Raw genomic sequence first — 24568 nt, 5'->3', positions numbered from 1 at the left:
GCAGATATTTGTAGTAAGCACAAGGTTGTGATTGTTGGAGATTTTAATTTTCCACATGTAGACTGGGAAGCCCATTCTGTAAAAGGACTGGATGGTTTAGAGTTTGTCAAATGTGTGCAAGATAGTTTTGTGGAGCAATACATAGAGGTACCAACTAGAGAAGGGGCAGTGTTGGATTTCCTGTTAAGGAATGAGATAGAGCAGGTGACGGAGGTATGTGCTGGGGAGCACTTCGGGTCCAGTGATCACAATATCATTAGTTTCAATATAATTATGGAGAAGGATAGGACTGGGCCTAGGATTGAGACTTTTGATTGGAGAAAGGCTAACTTTGAGGAGATGCGAAAGGATTTAGAAGGAGTGGATTGGGATAATTTGTTTTATGGGAAGGATGTAACAGAGAAAAGGAGGTCATTTAAAGGTGAAATTTTGAGGGTGCAGGATCTTTATGTTCCTGTTAGGTTGAAAGGAAAGGTTAAAAGTTTGAGAGGGCCATGGCTTTCAAGGGATATTGGAAACTTGGTTCGGAAAAAGAGGGGGATCTTCAATAAATATAGGCAGCTTGGAATTAATGAGGTGCTCAAGGAATATAAAGAATGTAAAATGAATCTTAAGAAAGAAATTAGAAAAGCTAAATAAGATACGAGGCTGCTTTGGCAAGTAAGGTGAAAATAAATCCAAAGGGTTTCTACAGTTATGTTAATAGCAAAAGGATAGTGAGGGATAAAATCGGTCCCTTAAAGAATCAGAGTGGAGGGCTATGTGCGGAGCCAAAAGAGATGGGGGAGATTTTGAACAATTTCTTTTCTTCGGTATTCACTAAGGAGAAGGATATTAAATTGTGTAAGGTAAAGGAAACAAGAAGGGTAGTTATGGAAAGTATGACGATTAAAAAAGAGGAAGTACTGGCGCGTTTAAGGAATATAAAAGTGGATAAGTCTCTGGGTCTGGATAAGATATTCCCTAGGACCTTGAGGGAAGTTAGTGTGGAAATAGCAGGGGCTCTGACAGAAATATTTCAAATGTCATTAGAAACAGGGATGGTGCCGGAGGATTGGCGTATTGCCCATGTAGTTCCATTGTTTAAAAAGGGTTCTAAGAGTAAACCTAGCAATTATTGGCCTGTGAGTTTGACGTCAGTGGTGGGTAAATTGATGGAAAGTATTCTTAGAGGTGGTATATATAATTATCTGGATAGACAGGGTCTGATTATGAACAGTCAACATGGAATTATGCATGGAAGGTCATGTTTGACAAATCTTATTGAATTTTTTGATGAGGTTACTAAGAAAGTTGATGAGGGTAAAGCGGTGGATGATGTCTATATGGACTGATTCAGTAAGGCCTTTGACAAGGTTCCACACTGAAGGTTAGTTAGGAAGGTTCAATCATTAGGCATTAATATCGAAGTAGTAAAATGGATTCAGCAGTGGCTGAATGGGAGATGCCAGAGAGTAGCGGTGGATAACTGTGCGTCAGATTGGAGGACGGTGTGTAGTGGTGTGCCTCAGGGATCTGTACTGGGTCCAATGTTGTTTATCGTATATATTAATGATCTGGATGATGGGGTGGTAAATTAAATTAGTAAGTATGCAGATGATGCTAAGATAGGTGGAGTTGTGGACAATGAAGTAGGTTTTCAAAGCTTGCAGAGAGGTTTGGGCCAGTTGGAAGAGTGGGCTGAAAGATGGCAGATGGAGTTTAATGCTCAAAAATGTGAGGTGCTACATTTTGGTAGGACTAATCAAAATAGGGATTGCTGTAGAACAGAGAGATCTAGGAATAATAGTGCATAGTTCCCTGAGGGTGGAATCTCATGTGGATAGGGTGATGAAGAAAGCTTTTGGTATGCTGGCCTTTATAAATCAGAGCATTGAGTATAGGAGTTGGGATGTAATGTTGAAATTGTATAAGGCATTGGTAAGGCCAAGTTTGGAGTAATGTGTACAGTTCTGGTCACCAAATTATAAGAAAGATGTCAATAAAACTGAGAGTGTACAGAGGAGGTTTACTAAAATGTTGCCTGGGTTTCATCTCCTAAGTTACAGAGAAAGGTTGAACAAGTTAGGTCTTCATTGTTTAGAGCGTAGAAGGTTGAGGGGGGACTTGATAGAGGTGTTTACAATTATGAGGGGGACTGCGAGAGTTGATGTGGATAGGCTTTTTCCATTGAGAATGGGAGAGATTCCAGAGACTTTTGAGACAACAGAGACTTTCGGAGAAGAGGAGTTCGGTGGGTAATACCGTTCCGGCTGACCGGAAGTGCACCGACAGCGGTAAGCATGAAGGATTGGGGTGCTTACTGATTTGGCTAACAACGGATGGTGCAATCCGGGGTATATTACGATCGAGGAACGTGTTTGCAGACTGGATATTGAACTTTTTACTGTTGGACTTTGGCCACATTCCACCGTGATACAACACTTGGCGGCACGGGAGATCGTTCCTGCCTGTGGCCATCGAACGTGCAGCTCCTCCTGTGGAGGGTCAGACACCCTGAGCCAATAGACTGGTCCTGGACTTATTTTCCATCTGGCATAGTTTTGCATTTTGTTGCTTGACTGTTGGGGTTTTTTTGTATTGCTATACTTAACACTCTTTTCTTGGTTGGTGCGGCTGTAACGAAACCAAATTTCCCTTGGGATTAATAAAGTATATATATCTATCTATCTATCTAAAAGTTTAGGGGTAACATGAGGGGGAACTTCTTTACTCAGAGAGAGGTAGCTGTGTGGAACGAGCTTCCAGCCGAAGTGGTTGAGGCAGGTTCGATGTTGTTGTTTAAAGTTAAATTGGATAGATATATGGACAGGAAGGGAATGGAGGGTTATTGGCTGAGTGCAGGCCGGTGAGACTAGGTGAGAGTAAGAGTTCGGCATGGACTAGAAAGGCCAAGAAGGTCTGTTTCCATGCTGTAATTGTTATATGGTTATACGGTTAAGAGAAATGGGTAGCCAGAACACAGTACTCCTGTGGCCATTCCCCTCAATAATAAGTATACCACTTTGGATACCTACTGGGAGGGAGCTGCAGTGACCAGATATCTGGCACTGTGATTCAGAAGAGAAGAAATGTGAAGAGGAACAGAGATTCTGTTAGAGACACCCAGGTGGGGGTATGTTGCCTCCCAAGTGCCAGGGTCAAGGATGTCTCAGATTGGCTCCAAGGCATTCTAAAAGGGGAGGGTGAACAACTAGAAGTTTTGGTACATATTGACACCAATGACATGGTAGGAAAGGTGAGGAGGTCCTGAAGAGAGATTTTGGAGAGCTAGGCAGAAAGATGAAAAACAGGACCTCCAGCATATTAATCTCTGTACTACTGCCCATAGAACATAAAATAGTACAGCACACAGGCGTTTCAGCCCACAATGTTGTGCTGACCCTCAAACCTTGCCTCCCATATAACCCCACACCTTTAATTCCTCCATATACCTGTCTAGTAGTCTCTTAAATTTCTCTAGTGTGTCTGGCTCCACTGCTGATGCAGGCAGTACATTCCACGCACCAAGTAAAGAACCTTCCTCTAATATCCCCCTTGAACTTCCCACCTCTTACCTTAAAGCCATGTCCTCTTGTATTGAGCAGTGGTGCCCTGAGGAAGAGACGCTGGCTATCCACTCTATCTATTCCTCTTAATATCTTGTATACCTCTATCATGTCTCCTCTCATCCTCATTCTCTCCAAAGAGTAAAGCCCTAGCTCCCTTAATCTCTGATCATAATGCATACTTTCTAAACCAGGCAGCATTCTGGTAAATCTCCTCTGCACCCTTTCCAATGCTTCCACATCCTTCCTATAGTGAGGTGACCAGAACTGGACACAGTACTCCAAGTGTGGCCTAACCAGAGTTTTATAGAGCTGCATCACTACCTCGCTACTCTTAAACTCTGTCCCTTGATTTATGAAAGCTAACACCCCATAAGCTTTCTTAACTACCCAGATCCCTCTGCTCCTCCACACTACCAAGTATCCTGCCATTTACATTCTACTCTGCCTTGGAGTTTGTCCTGCCAAAGTGTACCACCTCACACTTCTCCGGGTTGAACTCTATCTGCCACTTCTCAGCCCACTTCATCCTATCAATGTCTCTCTGCAATCTTTGACAATCCTCCACACGATCTACAACACCACCAACCTTTGTGTCGTCTGAAAACTTGCCAACCCATCCTTCTACCCCCACATTCAGGTTGTTAATAAAAATCATGAAAAGTAGAAGACCCAGAACCGATCCTTGTGGGACACCACTAGTCACCACCCTCTAATCTGAATGTACTCCCTCCACCACGACCCTCCGCCTTCTGCAGGCAATCCAATTCTGAATCTACCTTGCCAAATTTCCTTGGATATAATGCCATCTGACTTTCTGAATAAGCCTAGCGTGTGGAACCTTGTCAAATGCCTTACTAAAATCCATATAGATCACATCCAGTGCACTACCCTCATCTATATGCCTGGTCACCTCCTCAAAGAACTCTATCAGGCTTGTTAGACACAATCTGCCCTTCAGAAAGCCATGCTGACAGTCCCCGATCAGACCATGATTCTCTAAATGCTGTAGATCCTATCTCTAAGAATCTTTTCCAACAGGTTTCCCACCACAGACGCAAGACTCACTGGTCTATAATTACCCGGACTATCCCTACTACCTTTTTTGAACAAGGGGACATTCACCTCCCTCCAATCCTCCAGTACTATTCCCGTAGACAATGAGGACATAAAGATCCTAGCCAGAGGCTCTGCAATCTCTTTCCTCGCCTCCTGGAGCAGCCTGGGGAATATTCCGTCAGGCCCTGGGGACTTATCTGTCCTATTGTATTTTAACAACTCCAACACATCCTCTCCCTTAATATCAACCTCCTTCAACATCATCAAGTTCCCTCTCATTGGTGAATACTGTTGCATACTTCATGGATATGCTGTGACTGTCTTATGAGGATGATGTAATGGTCTTGCGGAGGTCATATGATGTAATTTTCCTGCCGATGTGAGGTCATGTGATGACCTGTTCTCACCAGGTATATAAGTGTAGAACCCTGGTGACGCAGTTAGTTTTCAGTTAGATCGTCAGTCAGATACTGCGCTATGCTGCTTATTAATCTCATGATGCAGTTTAATTTTAAAATGGAGATTTACTGTCTATTGTAAAGTACAGAAGTGTTGGGCCTGCAGTTTCACCAATAGCTGCCAGATTTGTTGATGTACCTTTTCAGTAATATTGGAGAGTGACAACGGGAACCTGAAGGAGTCATTCGGTGGTTTTGGAAAGGATCAACCATTACTGAATTTGTTCAACTAAGAGTGATCTGCATGAGATAACCTCTGCTAAAAGCAGCAGAAAAGGTTGTGCAGTATCTAGTCTATTCCACAGAGAAAAAAAGATCAGTGCCTTTAAACCGTTTTATTTCCGTCATTGTGAATCCTGCGGACAAGGCAGGTTTCAGCTGGAATCGACAGTAACGTCGTGTCTTCGAGGAATTCTTTACCTCAGGAAAGTCTCTCCTAATTGACTGTATAAATCTTTTGGCCTTTCAAATTTACCATTCGAAGAATTTACCCCTTTAAGTCTGTTTTCGCATTTACCGCTTTAAGAACTAGTACTGAGTTTAGCGGTTTGTTAAATGGCCACATAGCAGTCTACTTCTGGTTAAGGATTTTCACTTTTTTTAATATTGAGCAGAGTTTAATAAATGTCTGTTTGTTTATATAAAAACCTGACTCAATTCTATATTCATTGTTGCTGGTCACGTGACAATACTGAAGCGAAGTATGCATTGCCACATGCCAGTGAGGGTAAGAATGGGACAATTTGGCAGATGAATGCATGGCTGAGGAACTGGTGCAGGGGGAGGGGTTCAGATTTATGGATCATTGGGATCTCTTCTGGGGGAGACACAATCTGTGCAAAAGGGACAAATTACACCTGAATCCCATGTGTGGGGGGTGCAATATTCCTGTGGGTAGGTTTGCCAGAGCTGTTTGGGGGAGTTTAAACTAATTTGGCAGGGAGATGGGAATTTGAGTGAGTGCTGAGGATGAGGGAGTTGATTTACAAACAGAGGCAGTGTGTAGCGAGGGCAGAGTTGCAGTCAACATGATGAGATGCAATGTAAGCTGAGACGAAATCGAAAAGGGTGAATACAGGACTGAAGGTGTTATATTTGAGTGCATGCAGTACATGGAATAAGGTAGATGAACTTGTAGCAGAGGTGCAGAATTCAGAGTCATCACTGAATCATGGCTGAAAGATTATAACCGGGAACTTAACATCCAAGCATACACAGTGTTGAAAGGTCAGACAGGTAGGCAGCAGAGGTTGCATGGGTCTGTTGATAAAAAATGAAATGAAATATGACATAGGGTTGAAAGGTGTTGAGTCGTTGTGGGTAGAGCTAAGGAACTGCAAGGGTAAAAAGACCCTGATGGGAGTTATATACAGACCCCTCCCCAAAGTACTAAAAATGTGGTCTACAAATTACAAGGGGAGATAGAAAATGCATGCCAAAAGGGCAATGTTACAATAGTCATGGGGGATTTCAATATGTAGGTAGATTCAGAAAATAAGGTTGGTGCTAGATCCTAAGAGGGGGAATTCCTAGAATGCCTACGAGATGGCTCTTTAGAGCAGCTCATGGCTGAGCCCACTAGGTGATCAGTTATTCTGGATTAGGTGTTACATAATCAACCGGAATTGATTAGAGAGCCATAGGTACATTTAATGTCAAAGAAATGTGTACAATACACATCTTGAAATTCTTTTTCTTCGCAAACATCCATGAAAACACAGGAGTGTCCCAAAGCATGAGTAACAGTTGAAACGTTAGAACCCCAAAGACCCTCCCCCCACCAGCTGGCCCTCCCACACACAAGCAAAGCAATGCCCCCCCCACACACTCACCAGCAAAAAAGCATCCGTGCACTCAAGCATCAGTAAAGTCACAGACTTGCAGTACTCCTAAAAATACTCATTCACCTGGTGATTCAACATATCACAGGCTCTCTTGCTCCCTAATAAGGGAAAAACAGGTGTCCTGTTTCACAGCGAGAGGGGAGAGGGGAGACATAACAAACAACTTACTGATTTACAATGTCAAAAGTCTGTTGCATCGCTTTTAATAAGCTCTGTGCCCAGAGAGTCGGCGCCATAAAGGCGCAGTTCTCGGAACACACAAGTCCAGGCAGCTAACCCGATGCTCTCAATGTTCTGTGTTCTCCCATGACACTTCAGTCAGGGGCACCAGCCTAGAATCGGCGCGTCTCCAGAGCCAAGAAAATCTGGAACCCTGAAGGCACGGTTGCTGCATCCTAGGGATATCAAAAAGCGGCTGGTTGTGAGGCCCTGAGAGCGGGTCCCATTCCTGTAAAGAACCGAAGTCAGAGTGCAACTCCAGGTCGGGGTCTTCAAAAGAACCTTGACAAGGAAGAAAGAGGTATCAAAGACGTAGAGTTGTCCCCAAAGATGCAAGCAAAGAAATCACCGCTTAGTGCCATCTTGACTTTGCTCCACCTCTCCACTAGGAGAGTAAAGGAACTCTGAGGGACAAGTGACCATAAAATGATGGAATTCATCCTGCAATTTGAGAAGGAAAGGCTAAAGTCCGATGTATCAGTGTTGCAGTTGAGTAAAGGGTGTTACAGAGCATGACAGCTGGCCAAAATTGATCAGAAAAGAACACTGGCAGGGGTGGACAGCAAAGCAGCAATGACTAGAATTTCTAGGAGCAATCTGGAAGGTGCAGGATAGATACACCCTAAAGAGGAAGTAGTATTCTAAGAGCAGGCCAACAAGAGGAGTCAAAGCCACCAGTAAAGTGAAAGCGAGGGCATATAATAGAGCAAAAATTTGTGGAAAGTTAGAGGAATGGGAAACTTTAAAAAAAACACCAGAGGGCAACTATAGAAGTCATAAAATAGGAAAAGATGGAATAAGAGAGTACACTTGCCAATAATATTAAAAAGGATATCAGAAGTTTCTTCAGATACATAAAAAGTAAAAGAAGGACAAGAGTAGATATTGGACAATTGGGAAATGATGCTGGAAAGATAGTAACGGCTGACAAAACTCAAGAAATATTTTGCGACAGTCTTCACTCTGGAAGACACTAGCAGTATCAGGGTGTCAGGGAGCAGAATTGTGTGAAGTTGCCATTACCAGGGAGAAGGTGTTTGAGAAACTGAAAGAAGTGTCTGAAGAGATTGTGGAGGAATTACTAATGATCTTTCAAGAATCAATTGATTCATGGGATGGTTCTGGAGTAATGGAAAATTGCAAATGTCATTCCACTCTTCAAGAAGGGAGGTAGGAAGGAAGGAAATTATAGGCCAGTCAGTCTGACCTCACCGGTCAGGAAGATGTTGGAGTCAATTGTTAAGGATGCAGTTTCAGGATACTTAGAGGTACATGATAAAATAGACTCTAGTCAGCAGGGCTTCCTCAAGAGAAAATCTTGCTTGACAAAATCTTGGAATTCTTTGAAGAAATAACAAGCAGGATAGACAAAGGAAAATTGGTGGATGTTACGTACTTGGATTTTCAGAAGGCCTTTGACAAGGTGCCACACATGAGGCTGCTGACTATGGGCTCTTACTTGTTATTACAAGAAAGATACCAGCACGGATAGAGCATTGGCTGGTAGGCAGGAGGCAGAGTGGGAATAAAGGGAGCCTTTTCTGGTTGGCTGCCAATGACTAGTGGTGTTCCACAGGGTTCAGACCACTTTTTATATTATGTGTCAATGACTTGGATGATGGATTGATGGCTTTGTGGCCAAGTTTGCAGATGATATGAAGATAGTGGGAGGGGCAAGTAGTTTTGAGAAAGTAGAAAGGCCACAGAAGGACTTGGATTAGGAGAATGTACAAAGAAGTGGTAGATGGAATACAGTGCTGGGAAATGTACTTCAGGAGTAGAAATAGAAGGGTAGACTATTTTCTAAATGGAAAGAAAATTTAAAAAAAATTGAGGCAAGGGGACGTGGGGGTTCTCATGCAGGATTCCCTAGAGGTTAATTTGAAGGCCGAGTCAGCATGAGGAAGGCAAATGCAATGATACCATTCATTTCAAGAGGACCAGAATATAAAAGCAAGCATGTGATGTGGAGGCTTTATAAAGCACTGGTGAGGCCTTAATTGGAGTATTGAGAGCAGTCTTGGGCCCCGATCTAAGAAATGATGTGCTGACATTGGAGAGGGTTCAAAGGAGGTTCACAAAAATGATTCTGGGATTGAAAGGCTTGTCATATGAGAAGCATTTGATATCTTTGGGCCTCTACTCACTGGAATTCAGAAAAATGAGGAATGACCTCATTGAAACCAATCAAATGTTGAAAGGCATCAATAGAGTGATGTGGAGAGGATGTTTCCTATAGCGGCAGAGTCTAAGACCGGAGGGCATCCTTTTATAACAGAGACGAGGAGGAATTTCTTTAGTCAGGATGTACTGAATCTGTGGAATTTGTTGCTACAGGGAGCTGTAGAGGCCAAGTGGTTGAGTATACACAAGGCAAAGGTTAATAGACCCTTGATTAGTCAGGGTAAAAAATGATCCAGGAAAAAGGGCACAAGGTTGGGTCTGAGGGAAAATAGATCAGCCATGATGAAATGGCGGAGCAGACTCGATGGGCAAAATAGTCTAATTCTGCTCCTATATCTTACGGTATCATGGAAATGCATTATTGATATTCCGATAGTATATTCCAATGTTAATAGAATTAGAGAAAATTTATACTCAATCGTCACTTTATTAGGTACACCTGCTCGTTAATGTAAATATCTAATCATGTGGCAGCAACTCAATGCACATAAGCATGCAGCTGTGGTCAAGAGGTTCAGTTATTCAGAAGAAACATCAGGATGAGGAAGAAATTTGATTTAAGTGACTTTGACTGTGGAATGGTTGATGCTACCAGATGGGCTGGTTTGAGTATCTCAGAAGCTGCTGATCTCTTGGGATTTTCGTGCACAAGAGTTCAGAGAATGGTGCGAAAAACAAAAGAAAGCCAGTGAGTGGCAGCTCTGTGGGCAAAATTGTCTAGGAAATTGAGAGGTTGGAAGAGAATGGCAGGCTGGTTCAAGCTGCCAGGAAGGTGACAGTAACTCAAATAACCACATATCAGAACAATGATGTGCAGAAGAGTATCTCTGAATGCACCACACATTGAACCTTGAAGTGGATGGGCTCAACCAGTACAAGACCATGAACGAACACTCAGTGGTCACTTTATTAGGTACAAGAGATATCTAGTAAAGTGGCCAGAGTGTATAAATCAAGGAATAACTAACCAGGAGACACCAATGCAGACCACTCGGCCACAACAATTTATCGTGCCTTCAATGTAATAAAATTGCCCCAAAGCACTTTGTTAGGGGAGATCCAACAGCAAGCACATGGAAATAATACCTTGGTCAATGACTGTTTTTCTTCAATGCACTGGTGGTGGGGAATGCTTGAGCCTAGTGTTTTGGCACTTGATGAGGGATGAAAATTGAGGATGCACAAGATGTCAGAATTGGTGAAGCACAGAGATTGGGAAAGATGGTAAAGGGATTTGAAAACAAGAAGTTTAAGACACATTGTTAGACTGCAGTCAAAGTCGTTCAGCAAGATAATGTTGATAGAAGCCCAAACTGGCATGTTTTATTAACAGTTGTACAGTATATTCAGGGATCCTTTGCCTGCAGGGAATAAACTGGCCACAGAGTACTGCATAAAAGGACCAGTCTTGTATTGTAGTGGGTTTCAAGATTTATGATCAAGTGATCAAACTAATAATCTCAAAACCTTTCGGCCAAAGCATTCTAAAGTTCAATAGGGTGGGAAGATACAGACTTGCATACCTAAGTGTGGCAGAGTCAATCTGTCTCACATTGACCATATCAGCAACACCAGAAGTTATAGGTGTGTACAAATCACTCTCAACTTCGAGCGACTGCTTGCACAGCCCAATAAATCACATCAAGATGTATTAGTCAGCAAGAGACCAAAACACTACAAAACACTATTTATTCTCATTGTAATTTGCTTTACAGGTTTCCATTGTAAAAATTAAAACAGTGCAACATTATTAAATATCTCTAACATTTACACAATGTACATCATTTATAAAATGCCACCGAAACATAATCGTCTGTGGCATTAAAGGCTCTCGGCCACCAGTCATTACCAACAAGCCCCCATTACAATAAAACTGACAATTTCAACCACATGTGCAAGTGTAACTTAATGTGGGCCACAAATCCCAAAGCTATTGGATTTAATATGGCAGCATGCTGATTGGCAATACAAAGATTTACTTTGGATATCTAGGAAGGAAAATAATGGGAGATTATAGACTACCTTTCTTAACAAAGCAATACAGTACTGAAAAGGAAAGTTCATCTTAATTACATCAGGAAGGCAGTTTAAAGCTTCAACTCTGAGTCACAAAAATAAGTGGTTATGAGTTTGGCCCTCTAGGATTTATAAAAGGGGGAGTAGTGAAAGTGCACAGGTTTTTGGTGGAAGGGCAGATCAAATATGCAAAGTGGCATTACATGAGAATACAAGAAATAGGAGCAGGAGTGGGCCATTTGGCCTATCAAGCCTACCTCATCACTGTTTGCAGAACAGGCCCTTCTGGCCCAACAAGCCATACCACCCAGCAACCCACCTATTTAACCCTAGCCTAATCACAGGACAATTTACAATGATTAATCAGCATACATCTTTGGAATGTGGAAGGAAACTGGAGCACCCAGAGGAAATCCATGCATTCACGGGGAGGATTACAAACTCCTTACAGAAAATGTAGGAACTGAATTGCGAACTTTGATGTCCCAAACTGTAATAGCATCGTGCCAAATGGACAGGCTATGGACTCAGATTAATTTACCTCCTTTTTCCCCACAACCCTCAATTCCCCTGCTATGCAAAAAAAAATCTAACAGTGTCAAATATATTTAATGAGGTAGCCTTTACTTCTTCCCTGGGAAGAGAATTTTCAGATTCACTATTCTCTGGGGAAAAGCAGTTTCTCCTCATTTCCGTCCCACATAGGCTTAAATCCCTCATCTCCACGACCAACCTGGTTATAGAGTAAAACTCTGGCACCACCAAAGTGGCAAAGATGCGGAATTATCAGATTTCCCAGACCACTGGTTGTTACTATTAATACAACACAATTTCAATTGCTTCGTTAAGATATTTCACAGCAATTTAATTTCTTGTGAATATAGCAAACTTAAAGGAGTACAGGGCTACAGGGCTGTGATGAATTCAAAGGGAGCAGGGGAAACAGAGGCCCAGGCTGCTAAAACATCACAATTTCCTAACAGAGTATGGATGAGCAGAGTTTTTTTTTACTGTAGCTTTCAGATCAGAGTTACTGATGGACAGTCCTTGCTACAAATCGAACCAGATGCCATTATTCAATAAACAATGTAAAAATCTTATCAACTCATCCCAATGTACTTTAAAATAAGTTTAAAAATTATGCATTCACAAGCATACTTGGTGTTCACATTTCCGAGGATCTCACCTGGTCCCTGAACTCCTCCATCCTGATCAAAAAGGTGCAACAGTGCCTTTATTTCCTGCAGAGCATCAAGAAAGCTCACCTCCGTCCCAGGATACTGACGGACTTTTACCGCTGTACCATTGAGAGCATACTCATCAACTGCATCTCAGTGTGGTACGGCAATTGTCCCGTATCGGACCACAAAGCACTCCAGCGTGTGGTGAAAACTGCCTAGCAGATTATCAGCACCCAATTGCCCACCATGGAGAACATCTACTATAAACGCTGCCTGGGCAGGGCAAAAAGCATTATCAAGGATGCATCTCACCCTAACCATGGACTTCTTTACCCTCCTCCCATCCGGTAGGCGCTACAGGAGCCTCTGCTCCTGCACCAGCAGGCACAGGAAGAGCTTCTTCCCTGAGGCTGTGACCCTGCTGAACCTCACATCACAGCGCTAAGCAGTATTGCACCGATATTGTACAATCTCAGTACTGTTTTATTTGTGTGCTGTAGCACTTTTTATTTGCAGTTATTTTGTAAATAACACTATTCTTTGCATTTCTGGTCAGATGCTAACTGCATTTCATTGGCTTTGTATCTGGACTCGGCACAATGACAGTAAAGTTGAATCTAATCTAATCTAATACAGTATTTACAAACTAATGGACAGATTACTATTGCACCAATATTTACTGCACTTTGTCTCATTCAGATCTAATGGTGGTCACTAATCAGATCACTGGAAGTTTTAACAATGCCCCTTTCAGCCTAAGAACTCTGGATCACCATGTCTGAGTGATCAACATTATGCAGTTAAATGCAGCCACAGTCATTCAAAACAGATCATTACGTACGCATGATAGGGCAGCGGGAAGCAGTGAGGAACTGAATTAACATTTGTGATAACCTGAAAAATGAGAATCATTAACTCATACACTGTTCACCACAGTTTCACTGAAAGGAACACCAGGATCAAGTCAGAGTTCTTTCAGCTGCTGACAATTTTAAATTTATGATTCTGCATTTCAGCACATGGAACAGCAGTAAATATTTAAGCTTTAAACAGGGGAACTGGTTTAAGACTTAACTAAGGCAAAAAAAATTCTTTTAAAATGACAAACTTTCAAACTATTTCCCAGCCTGCTTCTGTAATCAGAGGCCAGACCTCTAAAGAAATGCACAGGCTTCAAAGTAACAAGGCATAAGCAGTAATATTGCCTTATTTTGCTCTTCACTGTAACCAGGGATCTGAATTATCTCCATGGAAAAGCACTTGGAGATTACTGTTGGCACTTCACAAGACTACAAGAACAAGGGTGTGCAGGAGAGTGGTAGCCATTATCTTATGGAATGGTTGCACAGGTACGAGGGGCCAAATGGCCCAGTTCCATTTCTTCTCAGCTATTCAGTTTGGAACAGAGCACATTGCAATACCAACCTTGTGGGATGATTGGATGAAAATAGAGCTCTTCCTCAGCTGCACATCAGGAGTTTGCCTCAGCTTTGTCATGAAATGCAACTTTACAGTGGGGCAACATAGGACAAGGTTCTGGTGAATAGAGCTGTAAGAAACCTCTGATGCACTTTAACTGGATTAAGGACATGCCCAACCTGGAGTCAGGCTGTTGCTGAGTAATTGACCAACTACAGGTTGAACAGAAGTCTCTACCACAACCTCGAGTGAGTGACCAATGACACTGACTCACTTCCTTCCCAGTAGACAAGCCCTTGTTTTCTAGCATCAGCTCCCTCCTTTCTCCATCACTGCCCCCTCACAGAGGGGTAACTGAATGTTTGCACATCCTAATGGTCTGGGAACTGCACCACTGAAGCAGCTACAAGCTGTAGAACTTTCCTGCAAGGTGGTTTTGCCACCCTCTACAGGTTGGGGTGTATGGGGTGGTTGGGTCCTGACTAAATGTTAGGAAATGCTAATAGTGACTATATAGCTTCTACCACCCAAGACAACTCCACCGTCACATAGGACTTAGGTCCGGGTGCACCCTGCCTCGCTGAAGGAGCTCTGTCTATGGCGAGTGTTTGGCGCCAGGAAAATAACCAGACTAATGGTGGTGGTGTCACCTAAAATCACTGAAGTCTTCGGCAGCAGAGAGATGGATTCCAAGTTTTGGTGGAGGATTGTCTTTGTACAACAACAGCAAAGGTTGGGCGATGTCTAGTGTATGGTTCCCAATTGGGAACACCAGTAGAGGTCAAATGCTCTTGTTAGGTGACCACTGGGGCAACAGGAGGCAACGGCAAACCACTGTTGAAATTTCTGCCTAGTCAATTATGGAAAGAAACAAAAGAAGGAAACCAGACAACAGCGTGAATGGGGTTGATTCTAATCAACGGAACAACACCTCACTCGGTAGGGATAGTCATGTGCTGCAGGTGACACCAGACTGTCATCCAGAGACTGTAAGCAATAGGGAAAGGCTAAGGGGTAGCAACATGGAACATCCGTACACTTTATCAGAAAGGAAAGCTGGACAACACATTAAATGAAATGAAAAGGTTGGAAGTTGATATCTTAGGCCTGTCAGGAATTAGATGGACTGACAGTGGCAAATTCACTAAGAAAAGTTCTCTGATAATGTATTATGCTGTTGACCTCCAGGTGTATGGAGTTGGAATTATTTTAAACAAACAAGTATCAAAATGTCTTATGGGATATTGGGCGATATCCGACTGGCTGCTTTTAGTTAAATTAAGGGATAACCCCTTTAACATTAGCATAATCCAAGCCTATGCACCAACAAGTGATGCGGATGAAGAAGATATCAACAAGTTTTATGAAGATCTCGACAGTGCTTATGAGCAATGTAAATCTCAGGATATAAAACTAGTCATGGGAGATTTTAACTCCAAAGTTGGACAGGAAAGGGTTGTTAAGGGTTGATGGATTTGTGAAAGGAAAATCATGTCAGACGAATCTGATAGAATTTTTTGAGGATGTAACTAGTAGAGTGGATAGGGGAGAGCCAGTGGATGTGGTATATTTGGATTTTCAAAAGGCTTTTGACAAGGTCCCACACAGGAGATTAGTGTGCAAACTTAAAGCACATGGTATTGGGGGTAAGGTATTGATGTGGATAGAGAATTGGTTAGCAGACAGGAAGCAAAGAGTGGGAATAAACGGGACCTTTTCAGAATGGCAGGCAGTGACTAGTGGGGTACCGCAAGGCTCAGTGCTGGGACCCCAGTTGTTTACAATATATATTAATGACTTGGATGAGGGAATTAAATGCAACATCTCCAAGTTTGCGGATGACACGAAGCTGGGCGGCAGTGTTAGCTGTGAGGAGGATGCTAACAGGATGCAGGGTGACTTGGATAGGTTGGGTGAGTGGGAAAATTCATGGCAGATGCAATTTAATGTGGATAAATGAGAAGTTATCCACTTTGGTGGCAAAAATAGGAAGACAGATTATTATCTGAATGGTGGCCAATTAGGAAAAGGGGAGGTGCAACGAGACCTGGGTGTCATTATACACCAGTCATTGAAAGTGGGCATGCAGGTACAGCAGGCGGTGAAAAAGGTGAATGGTATGCTGGCATTTATAGCGAGACGATTCGAGTACAGGAGCAGGGAGGTACTACTGCAGTTGTACAAGGCCTTAGTGAGACCACACCTGGAGTATTGTGTGCAGTTTTGGTCCCCTAATCTGAGGAAAGACATCCTTGCCATAGAAAGAGTACAAAGAAGGTTCACCAGATTGATTCCTGGGATGGCAGAACTTTCATATGAAGAAAGACTGGATGAACTAGGCTTGTACTCATTGGAATTTAGAAGATTGAGGGGGGATCTGATTGAAATGTATAAAATCCTAAAGGGATTGGACAGGCTAGATGCAGGAAGATTGTTCCCGATGTTAGGGAAGTCCAGAACGAGGGGTCACAGTCTGAGGATAAAGGGAAAGCCTTTTAGGACTGAGATTAGGAAAAACTTCTTCACACAGAGAGTGGTGAATCTGTGGAATTCTCTGCCACAGGAAACAGTTGAGGCCGGTTCATTGGCTATATTTAAGAGGGAGTTAGATATGGCCCTTGTGGCTACAGGGATCAGGGGGTATTGAGGGAAGGCTGGTGCAGGGTTCTGAGTTGAATGATCAGACATGATCATAATAAATGGCGGTGCAGGCTCGAAGGGCCGAATGGCCTACTCCTGCACCTATTTTCTATGTTTCTATAACATCATAGGACCTTTTGGTTTGGGGGAGAAAAGTTAAAACGGAGGAAGGTTTACTGATTGGTGTGTCAGAAACAACCAAGTGATCACCAATACTTGGTATAAAAACCATTCACGTAGATTGTGTACTTGGATTAGCCCTGGAGACAGAACAAGGAATCAAACAGATTTCATTATCATCCATGAGCGCTTTAGAAATAATATCACAAATTCTAAAGCCTACCCTGGAGCAGACTGTGGTTCAGATCACCATAGCTACCATTAAAACAAAATTAAAGAAACTGAAATGTGGAAGGCAGAGAAAGAAGTATATGTTGGGAGAACTTAAAAATAATAGCATACTTAAGCAACAATTCAAAACAGCTTCCTAGAAGAACACTTCAAGGAAAATGAAACAACACCTATTTGGGACAGATTTAGATATGCTATATAGCAATCAGCAGAGGAGATAATTTCAGTACAAGAAATCCAACACACCATATATTGTGGATAACACAAGAAATTCTAGATCTGATGGAACAAAGGTGGTTAGTGAATAATGAAATGCAATACAGACAGCTAGACAGACAGACCAGACAATTGTGCACTATTGCAAAGGAAGAATGGCTGAATCAAAAATGCAATGAAGTAGAAGGCCATATTAACTACAGCAAAGAAATACACAAGAAAATTAAGGAAATTACTGGAATTAAGAAAACCTCCTCTACAGGATGCATAAGATCAGCTGATGGATCCATACTAACAGACCCAGATAAAGTATATGAGAGGTGGATTCAGTATATAGAGCAGCTTTTTGAAGATAATAGAGGGAAACCCCCAGATATTAAACACCCTAATTCTGGCCCACCTATTACCAGAGAAGAAATAACTAAAGCAATGAAAAGCGTGAAACATGGTAAAGCCACTGGACCTCATGGAATTTTAGTGGACATGATACAAGCCCTAGAAGATCTGGGCACAGATATTCTTTTTGAACTGTTTAATGGCATATACGAGGTTGGTGTATTGCCTGACGATCTCTTGAAATCAGTATTTATAACTCTGCCAAAAATTCCTGGAACTATTGACTGCGAAAATGATAGAACAATCAGTCTTATGAGTCACATAATTAAGAGTTTGTTAAGAATTGTTCCGAGACGAATTAAAAACAAGTTAAAGCCAGAAACTTCTAAACTGCAATATGGATTTATTGAGGACAGAGGAACTACGAAGACAATTTTCATACTATGAATGTTTTCAGAAAGGGCAATTGAATATCAAAATGATGTCTTTTTATGCTTTATTGATTTCACTAAAGCATTTGACAAAGTGCAACATGAAAAATTATTTCAAATTCTCGCTAAACATTGACGGAAGGGACCAACAACTGCTTCAAAATTTATATTGGAATCAAGCGGCGGTGGTAAAAATTGATGATAATATAAGCAGTTGGACTAAAATTCAAAGACGAGTTAGACACGGATGTGTTGCCTCACCGGAAATATTTAATATCTATAGTGAAATGATTCTCAGAGAAACAGAAGATCTAGACGGGATAAAAATTGGAGGTGTTAACATCAACAATACAAGATATGCAGATGATACCACCCGAAATAGCAAGTGCTGCAGAAGACCTACAAATCCTCCTAGACAAAGTAGTACAAACAAGTGCAGATTTTGGTCTAACCATCAACTGTAAAAAAAAATCAAATGTATGGTAATATCAAAACAGCAGGATACTCCCAACTGCCAATTGTACATCGGTAACCAAGATATTGAACAAAAGACCAGCTTTAATTACCTTGGTAGCTTTCTATCACAAGACGCTGCTAGAAGTAGAAATAAAAAGAATTGCTATTGCCAAAACCAACTTCCAAAAAATGAAACCCATTTTTACCAACAGACACATTTCTATGACAACAAGGCTTAGGCTACTAAAATGTTACATCTGGTCAATCTTGCTTCCAAAACATGGACTACGACACCACAGCTCCAAAGAAACTTAGAAGCAACAGAAATGTGGTTTCTTAGAAGAATGCCGAAAATATCATATAGAGATAGGGTAACTAATGAGACAGTACTCCAACGTGCCCACATAAAAAGATCTTTAGTGAGAACATTAAATGAGAGGAAACTTAAATTCCTGGGCCATGTCATCGGAAAGGGAGAAATAGAATGCCTTACATTACAAGGCCATATGCCTGGCAAATGCGGTAGAGGAAGGCAAAGAAGAAAATATATGGACACTGAAAGAACTAACAGATCTAAGAGTGAGAGATATCATTGACGCTGCGAGGCATCGTTCGATGTGGAGAGCCATGATCACCCAAGCATGTAACGTGCAAGGCACATGAAGAAGACAGGTTACACACAGTGGAGTTAGAAGCACTGAAAGGTTTGCTTTTTGGGTTAGAGTGATATCAGCATGAACCCTAAAATCCATCACATCCCTTGTGTTGTCAGAAGCCAAACTCAAAACTCCAAATTCTTTACAATTTTTACAAAGGCACGATGCATCTAGTAACCTTTCAGTGGTACCATCTGAAGCAGAGATATTAGAGCAAAATCTTCCTGCTTTTAGGAATTACAGGCTTCTTTGGTAAAGGTCCAAGTGCATGCTGTAAGCAATTATTCTTTCTTTTGCCAACTTATGTAGCTGCCACTGTCCCAGTGAATTAATAAACTGTTAGAGCACCAACTCTGAAGTCCTTTCAGCATGAAATCTACTGACTTTAAGATGGGGTCAAATTAAATCCAAAGGTTTGGTTAGTAAGAAGATAAACCCTTTATTTCCAAATTACTATGATGGTCTGTATCTTGCTGATAATGATTCTGCTCTAAGATGGTTTTTAAACAAACCCAAAAGGTGCTTGGCAAGATAGAAACCATACCTGTCAAGACCTCTGCTGCAGGACTCTCCAGAGAGCCCACTGTGTCAGCTCGGTCCTGCTGGCATTCCCCTGCACTTACACTAGGCATCCTGAGCTCCTAGGCTTGCATTTCACTTCAATAGAGACTGAAGGGGTCCTGGAAAGGAAAGGGAAGGGCAGCTTCATTTCTTATTAACGAGATTTTCAAGATTTTATGATTTTAAATCACCAATGACTTTTGGCTGGTTTAATTTTAAAGTTTTTTTCCCCTTCAGTTAAAACACTCATTTTAACAACGCAGCAAGACCCAGGGCAAAGTCTAGCTGACAGTGAAAGTTCAAGGGCAGAGTGAAAGTTTTGGCTCCTCTCAGGCCTGGTCACTAGAATCTGGGATGTTTCACTCCTGCAAGATAAGCTTTCTGAATCGGATTAGTTATGTTAGGGCAGCAGGTGGTGACTCAGGGCAGTGGACTTTACCTGCATATCCTGTCAGATGTCATTTTGGTGTGCAGTTCCCTGTGATTTGTTCCATGCAGGGCAGAATTCATCAATCAGTAAAGGCAACATCATTCAAGAGTCTCCTTGTGTCACATATTTGTGGCTGGGCAACTGGCCTGCAGGCACATAAGCACACTTTCTGCATACAATGTGGTGTAGAAACTGAAAGCTGTGCTACATGTTTATTTTGTTTTGAAGCCCTTAATTGCTCCAGCCAAACAGCTGCTTGCTGACCCTGACCCCTGCACACAGCTGTTTTCTAAATGCAAAACACCTGTAATCCGAGTGTCTTCAAAAGCTGCTCATTGCCTGACAACCAGTTACAGGGCAACAAAAGAATGTGACAACGAGTAATAACATAAGAAATGTATAGTCTCACAGGAATGACATATGGAATAGTCTCACAATCAAAGAATGTTGGGCTTCCCAGCTGAGAAATATTAAATGTAAGGTATACATTTACCAGTATGGCAATGCTCTTGGAAAGAGCTGTTGCGTATTCCCAAATATAAAGAATTTTCTACAATCACAGTGTTGCAAGAGAACTAATTTGGAATCTCTGAGAGTCTCGTGTGAGGACTTTCACAGCCATTGTGCAATACGCAATTCAAACAATTACTCCACTGTCTGTTCATTCTCCCATCTGGTAATGGTTCCGATTCCCACACCAAGCCTCACTGGAAACCAGACCACCTCCCTAAACTCACTGGAGTTTAGTGACTGTACCTTCTGGGGGGTAATGCACCGCACAAATCAGATGCTGGATGATGCCAATTTATGCCATTGTACTACTTTGTATGCTACATGTTACCAAGTGAGCAAGTCGTTAGCACCAGAGTAACAGGCCACATAGGTGAAGCAGTATGTGCAAAATTGTTTCAAGATTAGTAATCTTCATTAACGATTAGAATATATAACAACTCCTGCACTACATCAGTGAAAGGGTTGACTTGTCTCTGGAAAATATTAAAGACTCAACAGCTGCAAATAGGGTCATGCGCAAACTGGAATGGTGATGGTAAAATGCAAACATGATTGTAAAGCAGTGCACAGCTATTTCATGAGATGAAGGGCACTAAACAACATCAAACAAGCACACAAAGCCAATTATCCCTACAACACAAAAGGTCAAATAATTAGCAATTCAACATGAGCTAACCAAGATGCCAATTTATTTTGAAGAAACTAAACTGGAGGCTCCCCTGTGCCCTTAAAGACACAGCAATCCACCAATGCATGGCACATTGTTTTAAAATTCAGTAGCAACAAAAGCCCAATGTGCTGAGTCCTAATGAAATGACAACGCACTAAGGTAGAACTGATCATACACCAGGGTACGATATTTTCCTACCACACTGCACCAATACAGACAGCGTGACAGTAGATGGGTTCTGGGCAATTGCGATCACCAGCTAGTAGGAGGGATGCTTCAGTCTGGACTGTGATAAATCTCTGGGAGCAGGTGGCTTTTAAGTTGGGGTCTCCAATTTGAAATCTTGGGGTGTAATGGAGGGATGGACTGTGTTACGAGACTGACAGTGGTCAAGAGGAAAGTTGTTGGAGGAAATCCACAAAAGGCAAGCGATTCCAACCCAAATCATGTTCACAATGAGGAGCTAGGCCATGCTCAGAGGGTGGATACCTGGACGGGCCGAGAATTCCCAACAGCAGAGACACTGAAGAACCACAGTGATTTCTCTCAGTAATTACACTTAAAGAGGGTCACACAGGGGTGGTGTTATACTGTACACATCCGACAAAGAAGTGCATTGGCAGAAAAAAGTGGTTCATGACTATAAGTGCTCAGTCAAAACTCCAGAGTACAATTTAACCCAGAGATCATAATCACTTTTTGCGCCAGAGGAAGACATATCATTCTCCTCATTTGCACAGCTTAAAAAGACCATGTAACAATTTCCAAGGTGAACTCCAATTGCAAATGTGCATTGAAAACTAAACTTACTGAGGTGGAAAGGACAAGCATCGACTGGGGAGCAAGAAGGGGGGTTGAGTTCCTTCATCTGTAATTTAAACTACTCATTTAATGAACTAAAAGATGAATGCACTTCTATTATAGTTACTCTTTGCAATAACTTTTCAGAGTACCACTTTGCCTGAAACTTGTGGTGCAGTTCAGAGACAGAGCTGCTGTGACATTGTGATTCAAGCTCACCACACAGACTCAGTAAGCAGCTCACTTTGTATGATATCATGACATTCTGTGGCTCTATAATTGCAGAAATCTGGAACAGCTGAATACAAAGATGAGAAACTGCATCACTCTTTTGCTCTGTTCTGAATGGGTTTTGCAAGAGCAGCTGTCTGACCATTACTACTATTCACCTTTCACCTTCTGTACTATGCATGTGAAATGGGAGTGATATGAGCTCTAGTGAAAAGTCATCAACCTGAAATACAAACCTCCCCTCAGTTTCTGCTAGAGTATTTCCAGCATTATGTTTTTACTTTGATTCCCGGTAGCTGCAGTGATCTGTTTTTGGAATGATCCAGTCAAGATGAGCTATCAATTCCTTCACTAAAAAAAAATCGCACCAAATGAATCACTGATTTAAAACATTTAAGCCATCCCCTTACCTGGTCCAATATCGAGTTATATGGGTACAATGCACAATTCCTCTCAAATTAAATAAGATCAGCCTGGCACTGCATACACATGCACATAAGAACAAATACCCATTACTTTATTCATCTGGATGAGCATGGCTGGGCTTGACGAAACAAATTCTGATTCTGGTGGAGTCTCTGATCTAAAATCATAAAGCACCTCCCAACAGAGTGCAGAAGCAGTCCTGGTTGAGTGTAAAGGGGTTCCCTGCTGCCTACTGGTTACTGCACCAGGAGCTCACAAGTCCACGAGATAGATGGAATTTAAAACTGGGAGGCAGTGATAAAACTCTTACTTCCTATTTCACTCATAATGGTTAAGGGCTCCAATATACTGGGCATCATTACATTACTGAATGCTACCTGAAGGCCCTAAAACTGGAAAGGTGGGTAAACAGATCCTTTTGTGGGAAAACTACATAATTTGTTTGTGAAGCCACAACCAATGTATTTTGCTTTACTGAAGTGTCAGTTCCTCACCTCTGGGCACAGGCTGACAGATGTGCACAGTGAGAAACAGATGCAGTGTTGATGTTTTCTCCAATTACTGGAGACTGACTTTACATAGTGGACTTTTTCCACTTTAACTTGCATGAACGTGTACTTGCAGGTACCAGTTCCTGAAGTGCCATACTCCTATCTCCGTGCCCTGTGTTTGTCTTGAGGTATCTGGTAAACCTCCTCAACTGATGAGAGGCTGTCAAGTTCTAGTGCAGTTTTGAAGTCTTCATGCAGCAGTAACGTGGTGTTTGTGGGCCAGCTCCTTGACCCGATCTGCCTGAGGTCGGCTCAGAAGCTACCACTCCTCTGCGATTGACAGTTTAGCACATTAGCAATTATCCTAGTGTCAGAACGGAGAATTCATTCCAAGCTTGGTTTCAAACTGCAGCTTTTGCCTCTTCTGATAACGGTCTCGTACCCTTCAAGGAACAGGAGAGATATGCCCGTTAGGTAAACTTAAGTGCTGAATTAATGAAGTGTAGATTATCCCTAACGAATGCGAATAAATGTTTAGTTTTACGACACTCCTACAGGCTCACAGGCACTTTTGATTATGTAATTTTATTCACAGATCTTTTAAGCCAAGTTCAAATTCTCAAACTGAAGTAAAATCACATTAGTTATTACCTTTTCATTAATGTGTCCATCATAATTTCAACTATGTGTCTTCACATTTATAAATTTCATATCTGATCATTCTAAAGAAACAGTCAGTTAATGAGCACACAGAAAAGACTAAAGCATAACTCTGAGGACACCTCACTAGTCATTAAGGGATAAATTAACTGAAAGAAAGTGGCACCTGAACCACACAATACCTGGTAATAACTTCAATTTGCCTGCACTTCCAGACTCATCAATAATTACTTTATTCACCAAAATATACAAGCTAGCAAAAACTCAAGGGCAGCAAAACATATGCTTTTGAGTAGTGTGCTCCACCGTTCCAGCATGGCTGATTCATTATCCCTCTCAACCCCATTCTCTTGCCCTATCCCCATAATCTTTGACACCCTGACTAATCAAGAAACTAACAACCTTTGCTTTAAATATATTCAATGACTTGGCCTCCATAGCAGTGTGTGGCAATAAATACCAGATTCACTGTCCTATGTCTATAAAACTTCCCTCATCTCTGTTCTAAATGGACTCCCCTCTATTCTGAGGATCTCTTTCATTCTCAGAATCATTCTCATGAACTTTCTCTGGACCCTCTTCAATGTTGGCACATCTTTTCTTAGATAAGGGGCCAAAACTGCTCGCTATACTCCAAGTGCAGTCTGACCAATGCTTTTATAAAACCTCAGCATCACATCCTTCCTCTTACATTCTAGTCCTCTTGAAATGAATGCTTGCATTGTATTTGCCTTTCTTACCAATAATTCAACCTATAAGTTAACCTTTAGG

General features: G+C 41.8%; 1 protein-coding gene across 2 annotated transcripts in view; it reads right to left on the bottom strand.

Moving 5' to 3' along the window:
- Positions 1–10984: 10984 nt before the first annotated feature.
- tmem94 (transmembrane protein 94) overlaps positions 10985–24568 on the bottom strand; it is a 173163-nt gene continuing 159579 nt past the window's right edge. For both annotated transcript variants that reach the window (XM_072242652.1, XM_072242653.1), the window contains one exon: positions 10985–23580. In XM_072242652.1, coding sequence (XP_072098753.1) covers positions 23508–23580 — 73 coding nt within the window. In that variant the 3' untranslated portion in view covers positions 10985–23507. The remainder of the gene's footprint in view (positions 23581–24568) is intronic.

Source organism: Mobula birostris, chromosome 24 (assembly GCF_030028105.1).
Source record: "Mobula birostris isolate sMobBir1 chromosome 24, sMobBir1.hap1, whole genome shotgun sequence".
NCBI classification, from domain to species: domain Eukaryota; kingdom Metazoa; phylum Chordata; class Chondrichthyes; order Myliobatiformes; family Myliobatidae; genus Mobula; species Mobula birostris.
This window is presented reverse-complemented; position numbering and strand designations above follow the sequence as displayed.